General features: G+C 44.4%; 1 protein-coding gene across 14 annotated transcripts in view; it reads left to right on the top strand.

Moving 5' to 3' along the window:
* ZMIZ1 (zinc finger MIZ-type containing 1) overlaps positions 1–12,211 on the top strand; it is a 394,693-nt gene extending 382,482 nt beyond the window's left edge. For 13 of the 14 annotated variants that reach the window (XM_044420292.1, XM_044420291.1, XM_044420296.1 and 10 more), the window contains 2 exons: positions 4,223–4,471; positions 7,780–12,211. In XM_044420292.1, the coding sequence (XP_044276227.1) occupies positions 4,223–4,471; positions 7,780–7,887 (357 nt within the window). In that variant the 3' untranslated portion in view covers positions 7,888–12,211. The remainder of the gene's footprint in view (positions 1–4,222; positions 4,472–7,779) is intronic. The other variant, XM_044420298.1, reaches the window with a different exon arrangement.
* The last annotated feature ends 455 nt before the right edge of the window (positions 12,212–12,666 follow it).

Here is a 12,666-nt window from a genome sequence, read left to right on the forward strand (position 1 = left end):
GCTTTCCCTTGCACCTCTATTCTGCATGCACAGAAGGGGGCTACCTAAATGAGAGGCTGCAGGCCACTGGTGCCCATAGTCTGACCACAGGACTCAAGGCCCTGTCGCAAAAGCAGCACCGCGTCAACAGAGGTTGCCGCCACCTCGTCCACCTTTTCCTTGCCCTTAGAAAGGGCAGCCTTTCCTTAGCCTAGGCAGACTTTGCAGAGCAGAGCAAAGCTCCAGCCAGTTGCACGTGCTGCCTGTGTTTGCCCCGAAGTGCTGTGCCTGCAAGCCCTACCCGCTAGGCACAACTCTCTAAGGCTTCTGCAGCCCTCTGCTTTCCCTTTCCTTTTAAGAGGAAAATAGGCAGCAGAAACGGAAAGGGAGGGCAACTTTGCCTATAAGACACTGCTGGGGAGTTCCCTGGAGCCATGGAAGCTTTGGAGCAAACAGAAAGGGACTACATCTTCTCTTCCATCCATCTGGAAAGTGAGCAGGAGAGGGAGCAATTCCCTTTCTTTCATTTGTTACAGAAAAAATGATCCTCGTTTCCTTCCACCCCACTTACTGAGGAGCAGGAAGGAAAAAGCAAGGAAAAACCTTTCTTTCTTTCCCCCTTTCTTTCCTTGCCCCCTTCCGTCCTCCTTCTTTCCTTCCTTCCTTCCTCTCTCCCTCACAGAAATAAAGAACCCGTTCTTATCCCTTTGCTCCACCAGATAAGCAGGAGGGAGAGGAAGGACAGAGGGGAGCAAGCAATGTAGCCATGAGTCCACCAGAGAGCACCCTCCATCAAACCCGGCAGTGCCCAGGTAGCACAGGAAAGCAGGAATCCTCTGGAGGGCTGCTTTGCTTCTGAGAAATCAGTGTCAAGTCCCTGCTTTACCAGTAGGAGACAGCAAAGAATATTACCACGATGCCTATGCAAGAACAGCCTTGCTCCTTTCTCCCGAGATTATTAGCATCTGCACGAGAGTCAGCGAGCAAAGGGATTAGTTCGCAGGTCACTGAGTACGGCTTGTGGACCCATGTGTGGGGTCTTCGCAAGTGAGCCTGCATTTTTATATATTACCATCCCGGTCCCGTTAGAGTGAAACCCTTGTAAGAAGAGCATCTTGTCTGAAGTAGCCTCCCTGCTTCCACGGCACTGCAGTTCATCTGCTCCAATCCTTTTATCGGACCTGGGGAGAAACCCCTTCTCCTAGTCATACTGGCAGGGTGCACTTTTGTCAAGAGGAAAAGTGAACCACTGCAAATTACATTCTCTCCCGTGTCCATGGAGATGGGGACAATCAGGGAACGTGTCCTTTGGCCAATGGCTTCCCTTTTTTGATTTCCGTAAGTGTGGCACGGAAAGAGAAGTGCCTCTTTATATCTGAGCAAAAGAGGACAAAGATGGAAGGAGAGCGCCACTCACAGAATGGCTCTTTTCTCATGAACCCCACCTGCGCACACCCAACCCAAAGACTGAGATCGAACAGGGAAAGAGGGCATCAGAAGGGAATATGGAGATTTTTTCCTGGCTCATGCCCCCATCTTTTCTCTCCCCCATTTACAGTTTTGGATACAGTGACAGGAAGGAGAGAGTACTTGCATGAGCGGGTACAGTGGTACCTCAGCTCACGAACGCTTTGGTGCACGACCAAATCGGGTCACGAACAAACATTTCATTAAAAAATTAATTCAGGTCGCGAACTCCGCATTGCGTGGCGATCATGATCGCAGCCATCTCCCCCACCCCCAGAGGGGAGATGGCTGCGATCATGCCGGGGGTGGGGGGGAGATGGCCGAGCCCACGCCCATCTTTCCTGCAGGAGCTCAACCATGATCTTGGCCATCTCCCCCGCAGCGCACCCCATTCGCACCCATCTCCCCCTCCCCTCCCCTCCGCAATCGCGCCATCATCCCCCCCAGGATGACAGGCACATGCAGGGATGATGGGCGTGATCGTGGTTGTGCTGGGGGAGGCGGGGAGATGGCTGTCATCTTTGTTGTTCTTTGTCACTTTGCTTCACATTTTTCTGATTAAAAAAAAAGTTGCAGAACGGATTAACTTCATTTACATTGAACCTTATGGGGAAATTTAACTTGGCTCACGACCATTATGGGTCACAACCAGAGTCCTGGAATGGATTAAGTTCATGAGCCAAGGTACCACTGTAATTTGTTTTGAGGACTTGACCCCTTTAATCTTTCCCCTTCCCTTTGTAAAGATTGGTTGACAACCAGGGTGCAGTGCAGCCCAGTTTAATGCTAGAACTAGAGGTATAGGGAAATAAAAGTATTTTTTCTGTGCTGTGCTCTTTTAAAATCTCTTGAAAAGTAGAGAGGAGAAAATGTGACTTGTAACAGGTTGAATCCTTAAAAGACAGAGTAGCACTGAATTCTCTAGACTCTTTCTTCATTTAAACCACCCTCAAAAGCAACCAGATAAGACACTGTTTTGTGGAGATACTGCAGAGCAAAAGGAAAGATTTTGTAACAGGAGAGGAAGTAAACCCAGAGGGAAGGGAACCAAGAAGAACAACTCAGATGATGGGAGATATTTGGTAAACAAACAGATGAGGTTGTGGGGAAGACAAAGGCTGTCCTGACTGAATAAAAGGAGGGGCAAGTAAGATGGGTGGTCAGAATGGGTGAAACACAGAAAGGAGACAGAAACAGCATTTCTCAAGCTGACCAACGAGATTTGGACGACCTGATGAAGACAAGTGGCAGCCGTGAGTGGTGTGTGGGGAGCCAGATATTTATTTATTCCCAGCTGGAGAGGTAGAGTACAGATGAACAGTAATGCTTCCTGGGCCAAGCCATGCCCTTGAGACTGTTATCCTCCAGTTCTTCGAAAAGAGTGGTCTTTTGACCGGAAAATCTTTTTGCAATCTAGGGTACATGCAGAGATCACAGAAGCAGAGGAGGAATTCAGCTTCTCTAAAGATGCCTCCTGGGTCATCTAGTCTTTTATTTTTCTCGTAATTATAAGAACATTGCTCAGAACTTTAAAAGCGTTACTGTGCATCTCTGCTCTATAGCATAGCTTAATAAAAACATAACTGCCTTCCAATCAAGTCTGGTTTTCTTAACTGTAATTGAAATGGGGGTTTGACATGCCCCTTCCTACAGGAGGGGGACCCTTATATGAATAAATAACTATGAAAGACAGTTGAGAAAACAGTTACCATATAGCTTGTTTCTAGAAGGAATGAGAAGCTTGGCCTCAGTTGACACATCTAAGGTAATTCATAATGGATGAAAAAGCAAACTGCAGTGATCAGTTACTTAAAGTATAAAAATCACTTGAATGTTTTGATTAATTTAAATGTTTTCTATTACAACTAAATAGAAATAGTTCAAAAGTATTTAAGGGGGCAATCCTTAGATTCCTTTAGACAGGAAAAAATCAATTCTCCTGGAAGCTGTAGAGCATTTTTTTCCTGCCTAAACATGCTTGGGATTCCACTTCATCTGCATGTGTTCATAGGACTACTGTGCTTTCAGATTTTGGCACACTTCATGTTGATTTGTGTTATGTTTTCTGCTCTTGTGTGATGTTTGCTCCTGCGTAGCAACGGAATTCAAGGGATGCTCTTTTTAAAGAAATATTCATAGATTTAATATTCTTCATTGCAATGGTCTGTCACTAAAGAAAGGTTTCTACCAAAAGGATTGTGGTTCACCAAGAAACAAAAGCAAGTTATATTTTAGAAGTGTGTGCACATACGCAAGTACACAGGTTGGCTGGATTTTTTTTAAGCAAGAAAAAAAAGGAATGTCAAGCTTCGGGTGATTTTTCTCCTTGGCCCCCGATGATGAAAGCTGCTTCTCTCATAGCGACGCCTTATTTTCACAGAAAATGTAACTAAATCAGAACCGCAACAGAACTGATTTCTCCTTCCCCGAAGGGTGCAGAGCTCCTTTCTCCGGTTATCACGATGTATGTTATACAAGTCACTAAATATTTCCATTTTTTCAGGTGCCATAGGCGTTTCAGGGCAGGAACCGGCAGGAGCCGAGCCTTCTAAAAACACTTTTCCAACTCCCGAGAATCGCTTACTCGGTTGCCTCCGGGGCCATCTTTTCCCGGAGGGCAGAAGGCCGCCCCACGTGGATAGTTTTGCAGCACATGCCTCCCCTGCTCCGTGGCCCGTGGGGGCAGCTTCCCGTGCCGCTCCGCCCCGCTCATGCCATCGGCAGCTTGGTGCCTCCTCGCCTCACTCTGCTTTCCTGCTTCTCTCCTCCTCCGCAGATCTCTCATCCCGGCAACACCGATCAGCCCCATAGCTCCATGCAGCAAGGTTTGCACGTCCCTCATCCCAGCAGCCAGTCAGGGCAGCCATTACATCACAGCGGTCCTCCGTCCCAGCAGTCCCGCCAGCCACCACAGGCCGCTTCTAGCAACCATCCACACAATGACCTGGCCTTTAACCCCTCCTCAGCCTTAGAAGGGCAGGCTGGTGGGCAGGGGACATCTGACATGCCGGAGCCTTCGCTGGATGTAAGTCTGCGTCATTCTGTCATCTGCTTGCTCTAGAACGTACCTGGCAGTTCCGAAGGAGGGGAAAAGTGGTGTGGGGCGGCTGTCCAGGCACGCGCCCTCATTTTCTGCATTTGATCACGACCACTAATGAGGCCAACTCCAGCCTTGCTGAGAAAAATGGCTGTCCATTTTAAGCTGCTGCTCCATGTCACGCAGGGGGTTCTCTTGTCCAGGATGGTGGGGGTGGGTGAGGAGCGGGCTGCCGGAAGACCAGCTTTCCCCACAAGGAAGGGGCCTCTCGTGCAAGGGCGTTCGGCCCATGTGCACCAGGAGCCACGTGCTCCAGAGAAACAGTCGTCCAAGGTTGAGCTCGCAGAGGGAGCAGTGATGGCAAGAGTAACATAAGACGGCTTGTTTGAGGACCTTGCATTATTTTAAAGGGCTTCAGAATATTATAGATGCTAATTCCACAGACAGATGCCTTGGCCTGAGATAGGGGCAGGGTTCAACAGCAATGCTGAATTCTGACATATATGAACGTACCAGTCGCCTCTCCTCACCCTCCTTATTCCATCTCTGACAATACAGTGCAGGGCCAGTACCTAACAGGGTCAGAGTTCTGGCCTCCTACAGCAGTGGGCACCAGTGGGCATCTCCAACAGTACCTTGGCACTCTTCACATTTTTAACCCAAAGGGGAAAAAATTAAGGCACTGGCCTCTCCTTCCTGTTTCTGAACCTGCCACTGATCAGCTTTCCAGCGAGCAGAAAGGAAAACAGATGGGGGGACACAAAGAAGCTGGAGGCTGGGAGAAAGGAGAAACGGGAAGATCAGTAGTTGAGTGGGAGAGAAAGGGAAAGGCTGAGGACGAGGGAGGAGAGAAAGGTGGCAGCTAGGGATGGGGAAGGGAGAGAAAGGGACCAGAAACTATTTATTTAGATGTGATGTTGTTTGTCTCGATTCTCAAACAGAATGGAATCATATGCTCCCCCTTGGGGAGCATCCCAGGGCCCATAGGCTGGCTCTGGAGTCAGGGACAGGAATTCCAAAGGGGGTGTCAGTGGTCTGACACCAGATGCTGCCCTCCCCCTCACAGCCAGTATGGAGAGAGCTACATAGATGGCCTCTCCAAGTCTGGAAAAACAACTTCCCAGGAGGAAGAAGGAGTGTCCCAGCGTATGAGGAGGTCCACGTCATCCACCTTCTCTTTCCTTCGCACTTCAACATGCCCTTGCTAGACAGGCTAAAACATCTGTCCAGTGGGAATCCCCATGGACTTAGGATTGTCTCTGCCCCAGCCGAGCTCACCAGAGAAAGTCTGAATGGGCACAGCAAGCTTGGAAGCCCCAGAGCTTGGGGCTCTCAAGCAGCAAGGGTGCCATCCATAGGATCGCCCTCTAAATATCTTTTTTATGGGCCAACCAGTTTTTGAAAGATTGGACATCTAAATGTCAAAGGGTCCTTAGGAACAGGCACAGAGCATACGGTTATACATTCTGTGGGCAATGTTCTGCACTGAAAACAGACACAGTGGCAAATTCTGTTTCTAAATATACTTCCGTGCTGAATCAGAAAACTTGCATGGTTCCGTCTTCCGTGTTGGTTCATGTTTTAGCACTGGGGAGTGCTGGCCACGTGACTGCTGCAGTCCAGGAACTAGTGCCAGGAATCATGGAATTGCTTCCTTGACATGATACAATTTAGTCCACAAGAAAGCCGTTCCTGTGATGATTAGCGGTAGTGGGATGGGCAAAATGCATATGTGGGCAAAGACCAGACTGTTTTACGAAAACAAGAAACCGGGGTGGGGAGGCAGGGGGGAGGCAAGCTGAGAAAAACCATGCAGGAGGCTTGGTAGAAAAACCTCTAATGTGGGGGAGGAGAAATCTAATCCATGGGAAAGCTTAATTATGATCACACACCCAACATGGGCACATCACTGTCACAATCCACACCTTTCCTGTCGAGGGAGGGTTATTGGCCATTCCGTTGCCCTGAAAACAAATGAGACGATTCGTGTTCACCGTGATGACCATTTCCTGGCAGCCCATTTCAAGCTTTTCTGAATCCCTGGCAAACTAAAGCTGCACTAGTTTTTGTTCAACCAATATCTAACTTTACATGTGTTTATATAACACGGGAAGATTGGAGGGCAGTATACAGATGAAGAAAGTTAATATAGCTAAATCAGATACAGCAGTGCTGATGCAATTTTAATAATTATACTGACTCGTTCTTGAATCTAACCTTTAAAAAAATAGCACCCCCAGTGTTCACAATACATTCTTGATCAATTTTAGGCAAAGGTAAAGCATCAACACTCCATTCAACAGGCAGCAGTCTGCCAAAATGATTACCATTTACTCTGGATCAACAGTTTTATGCTTTCTTGAAGGGAAGTATGCTATGTAAACGTAGCCCTAAAGATAGCTGAAAATAACCTGCAGAACCTCATAAGCAACATTAAGGAAATCTGTATAGAAGATCAAATACATTTTTTTTATTTATTTAGAATTTTTGTATCCTGTCCCATCGCTTAAAGCCTCAGGACAGCTTACATAAAATAAGCATACATAATACATGCTACCCTTATTAAGTTGCTGTCCCATAAAAGCATTTGTGGTATGTGCAACACTTTGTCTGGTTGCGTAATTTCATGTGCTTTACGAGGATGAGTGTGATGGCACTGAGCCCATAACAAGCCTGCTGTGTTCACTCTCGGCCACACCTTTGACTGCCATTGTAGCAAATCAAGTGAGTGACTTTTTGGCACAGGATAATCTAGAAAGCATAATATTAGTGTGTCCCAGAGATGATGAAACAGATGAGGAAAAAGCCTTACGTGGAGAATTTACAAACTGAGCTGTACTGTTCAGGCTGCAGGGATGGAAGTGAATGCTTTTCTACATTTAAAAAAAAGTTATTTTTGCACATGCAAAACTAGAATGCCAGGGAGAAAGATCTAAGTATGAGCTAGCCCTTTCTCCAGCGTGATACCTTTTTACGTGTAGGTATTTTTTACATATATTGGCAGGGGAAGGCTGCTCAGAAAACCACTTCCTAGCGGCAGTTTTTCGTGCAGAACTGATCGCTTGTTCCATTTCTTCACCTGGTGCCTTAGTGACCTGATGGTTCTCCTAGCTGGCCATCAAATAGCTACCTCTAATTGCACTGGCTAGAATGCATCAAGCAGCCGTTTCTGTAACCCTGAAAAGAACTCGCAACACTGTACCCTCCAATAAACAAAGGACTGTACACCCTCGAAGTGCCATCTGCTTTACCGCTATGATTTCACTGTCTTCACATTTCCCATCTTTATTTTCCAGCTGCTTCCAGAACTCACGAATCCAGATGAGCTACTTTCATACCTAGATCCCCCCGATTTACCAAGCAATAGCAATGACGACCTTCTCTCTCTTTTTGAGAACAACTGAAGCCTTCTGTATTTTGCCTCCAACACCTCTCACTTGTTTGACACATCTGTAGCTTCACAGTGAGGAATCCCAAACCACCCTTTCCCACGAGGACAAACTCACAGCTTGAGCAACTGGTGCACAGTCCCTGTTTTCTTCATCTCAAAACTGCTTGAGTGGAGCTCCATTGTGGTGGGGCAAAGCAAGAGGACAATGCAGTGGGGGACCTCCTAGACTGCCACTCGACATCACAAATGGTTTGTGCAACTGTGGAAAACCTCACTTGTTAATTCTGCAGAGAGATGGAGAATGGGTTTTGGGATAGATGTAGTGACAAATATCCCACCGGAAACCAGTTTCAGCAAAGGAAGGAAGAAAAGGCAACAGAACGGTTCTAATTGACCAGTTTCAGAATGTCCTTCCAACTCATGATCTTCCATGGGTTTCCCCCTTTTGCCGTAGCACCTGTTCCACTGTGTTCCTTCCCAAGTTGTGCAAGCTCTGGTCTGTACATTCCTGTCAGACAGAATAAGGACATTTGGCAGCACTTTCAGACTAGCCAAACAAACTCGAAACCATAAAACACATACCAAAAAGCACAAAAAAATCAATAAAGTTGTCACAAGTAGGATAAAAATACAAAATGCATCAAAGGGAGGAGTCTGTTGTTTGGGCAGTACTTACTCCATGGAGGAAGAGTCCTGCGAATCTCCAGGCTGTGGCAAGCGTGTTTTTCTAAACTCTAGCAATCCTTCTTTGAGTAACCTTGTGGGCAGAGTAACTCATTTGGTTTAACAAGGAGACTTGGATATTTGTTTTCTCCCGTCTCCCTTTTTCAGCTTTTTTCCCTCGAGGGATTTGGTTCAAATGGCCACCTTTTGTGATAATATAGAAGCCAACTATTTTTTAAAAGGGGGAGGGGTATGAAGAACCATATTGGTATACGAAGGGGGGAAAGCAAAAAAGCAAAATGCTGTCACTGAGAGCTTTCCATTTTCTAACCAGCGCAATTAGACCGTCACTCAGTTCCTAGCAGGGAATGGTGGCAAAGTTACGAAAAAGGAGGTGAAGGCGGTTCGTGTTGTTTCATGTAACTGATTCAAAAGGCTTTTGCAATGGGAGAGGCACCTTGCACCCCCTCATCGTTTGGTATGCGTTTTCCAGCTTGTCTTAAGCCGTTCAGCCGTTTTATTTCCTTTTTCACGTTCGTTGAATCATGTCGCTGCCAGGACCTTCCCCCTCCCGTCAGAAAGGTATTTCCAAGGATAATGGGCCTGGGAAGAAGCCCGTTTGGTACAATAGTACTGCAGGCCCGCACGTCGCTCGGCTTCCATGGTCTCTCCGCTTCTCATGTGGTTGCTTCCCTCCTGCATGAGCTTCCAGGTGCTTGTGGGCCCATTTTCGTGCTCTCTTTATAAATTATGTATAGTATCTGTATGTTAAGACGTCCATGTGTGCCAACTCGGCCCTTCCGGGCCAACATTTCATCATCTGCCTTCTATGGACAGATCTTGCATTTTTGTGAATAAAGAAACGGTGATTGCTTCCTTCCCTTCCCAGAATCAAATCCAGTGCCCCCATATTCCATTTCCACAGTAGGCTTTCGACTTTGTGCCAGATGAACTCTTGCTTGTTGGTGTCAGTGTGTAAGCGCCACCCACCTGCCCTCTGTGAATGGCATGATGTGTGCATTCCATTCCGAACTTGCTCTCGTCACCAAAGTCACGCTTGTAAATCCTGAGCATTTGTTCTTTGCATCAACCCCACTGCTGTATATGCATCTTGTTTTATATATATAAATATAAATATATGCTAGTCCACAGCACCTTGCTGTAGATATTACAGGAAATGGCAGTTTTAGTTCCTCTATTATTTTCCAGTAGATGTGTTGAATTTGTAAAACATTTTATGTAGAAATGATCTTCCATTTACTTTCTCCCCACCACCCTTTCATTGAGGTTTTCTCTATTTTTTTCCTCAAAAGAAGTGCTGTTCATTATGCAAAATCAGTTATTTTAAGAATTGCTATTGTAAATACCTTTTGTGAATATGTTAGTATCATCTTTGATTATAATATTCAACATTTTCATGATCTGATTATACGTTTGTTTTTAACTAGTCCAGGAAAAAGTGGGTATTTTTTGTGTGCGTGTGTTTTGTTTTGGTAAAGGGGTCTTGGACTACAGGAGCATTTACTTTTCCCTTTGATAAATTAGCCCCTATCAGTTTCACAGACAAATATAATACAACTGGCTGGTGTCCTGAACTGTCACGCAAAGAAATAGTAAAGAGCTTAACTATCTTAGCATAAATAACTCGAGAAGCTATTTTCGAAGCTCTTCCTTATCTCTCTTAGAAAATGACACTGTCCTATGCACAGGAGAGGGGAAAGTAGTACAAGATATATTTTATTATCTTATATGCACGGCAAAGACTCTCTGCCATCGGACTCCTGGGTCGTCAAATGGTTCTTCAACCGGGATGGGGTACCGCTGGCACACGGATGCTTAGCAGCGCCTTCCCTTAGAAATGCAGTACCGCTTGTTTTTTCTACACTCGTTTCCCCCTGTATTTTGCTGCAGCATTTTCGTGTCTATGGAAACGATTTGTATGGGCAGCTGACTTTTTATTGCTCTTTTTAAAGCTATGTAGACACAGTCCTGTAACCATTAAACCAGGCACGTCACACCTGTCCGAGCTACCTGCAGGAGCCCACCTGGTCCCCCGTCATCTAGCAGGTTCAGCAGGTGACTGGTTGACTGGTATCTCTCTTGTGTAGGCCTTTTAAGCCATAAATTGTCTTTCATCTGTTCAGATTCTCACTGATTTTCTAAGATTGCTCCTCTGCGGTTGTGTACGCCTCTCGCTACACGAATTACTTGAAGGGATTTTTCTTCTGTTTAACTGGAAACAGAACCATTTAAAAGTAGATGCATTCAGGACTTTTTAATTTTTAATTGTTTGGCTAATGGCAATCTAAATGCATCATAGAAAAAAGTACTTGTTGGAGGAGAGAATCCCCCGAAACCTAATGAACATAGATTGTTTTAAGGCTTTCCATTATTTGAAGATGTATTTCCACTAGGAAAAGAAATATGCATTTTGGACTGCTCTAGATCTATGTGGACTGATCAGGTCTGCAGAAAGGGAACGCAAGTTGACTGAACACAAGGGCTATCTGAGCTGGGTTTGTGCACAAGGGAAAGTAGCTGCTAAGATCCCAACATGTACTTCCTTTATATTTTATCAAAGGGCATATTTATCCATAGGGCATCCTTTGTGAAGTCAGCCCAGAATGCCTGATCTACACCTCCAAACACACACACAGATTACTCATCAGCATATTACTATCGGGACTGTTTTAGGGTAGAGCAAATGAAAAGTTAATTTTAATCTGCTCACTGTCATCACATTAGAATGTGGAGAAAACCTACTAAACAATGTGCAGTGTGATCCTATGCAAGTCTACTCTAAAGTAAGCTCCATTAAGTTCAATGAGACTTACACCCAGGTAAGAGTATAGGATTGCAGCCTTAATGAAATACTTTGTTTTAGAAGGCAAGCTGATATCCCCACAGCATATTTTTACTTCCTGTGTCAGGGGCATTTGGTTTGAGTTAGTTTAATTGTTTCCCTATAGACACCCACCTAGAAGAAAAACTCACTGAGATTTATAGTTCTACTGCCAAGACATCATTATTACTATATGATGATGAAAACACACCAATGTCTGCAGTGGAGACTCCAGGGACATCTGTACATATGTAAATGGGAAATAGAGACATGTTAACAGAAATGCATTCATTTTCCTTGGAATGTGCATTGTTTTTATTTTGCAGGAAAAATTAAAGCTTGAAGATCCATCTTATGTGGAAAATGAATCCTGTTTGTTAGCGTTTGTGAAGTCTCCACATTTGTTTCACTTCTTGTAAGATACTCTGGATCCTTTGTGAAAAGATTTTTTGTTGCTTTTTTGTTTTACCTTCTTGTAATAATTAGCTTAAGTGTACTAGTCTTATCACCTGTGTATTTTTAGGGTGCTACAAAAATAATGAAGAAAATAAGGGGATTAAATAATAAAAGATTGTAACCAAATTCATACTTTGTACAATTTTTTGATATTGTGATCAGAGGAGAATTTAAAAAAGTACAATCTGAATTAACATGCAAAAATGGCCATTGTCTTTGTTTGTACATTGTATGTACAGTACAATGCAATCATTTCATACTTTAAAACTGGTCAGAAAAAATAATTGTGATTTTTAGTCTTGCAAAACTGTATGTAGTTAGATGATGTGACAACCTAATATTTATCTAATAAATATGTATTCAAATGAAACCTGTATATTAGGTGTTCATGTGGTTATTTTGTATTTAAAAAAATCAGATTGACTATTGCTAGACATTTATATACTTTCTTGTAACACTGAAAGTACTCTCATTTTGCTCATGTTATTTTTTTTCCTAAATAAATTTGGAAACTTCTAGATGGACTAACGGGCAGCTGTTTTGTAACTCTGAAGTGTCTTATTTACTTTTTGAAAACGTGAATGGTATTAGAATACAGGATCTGAGAACCTTGAAGACCATCTTTTTCTCTCAGAGCTAAGCTTAATATGTGGATACTAGCAAATTTACCTAGTAAGAACCAAAGTAGCTTATTGAAGGGTCACTAGTTAAAGTTACCCTACACAAATTTCTGTTGATAAGATTCGAGTCTTCCTGCCATGCACAGTTTCCATCAGAGGAACCATATGTGCTAGACCTGTTAGCTGCTAAGGAGGCTTGTTCCAGGTCATG

This window comes from Varanus komodoensis, unplaced genomic scaffold (assembly GCF_004798865.1).
Source record: "Varanus komodoensis strain SLA01 unplaced genomic scaffold, ASM479886v1 scaffold11, whole genome shotgun sequence".
Taxonomy (NCBI): Eukaryota; Metazoa; Chordata; class Lepidosauria; order Squamata; family Varanidae; genus Varanus; species Varanus komodoensis.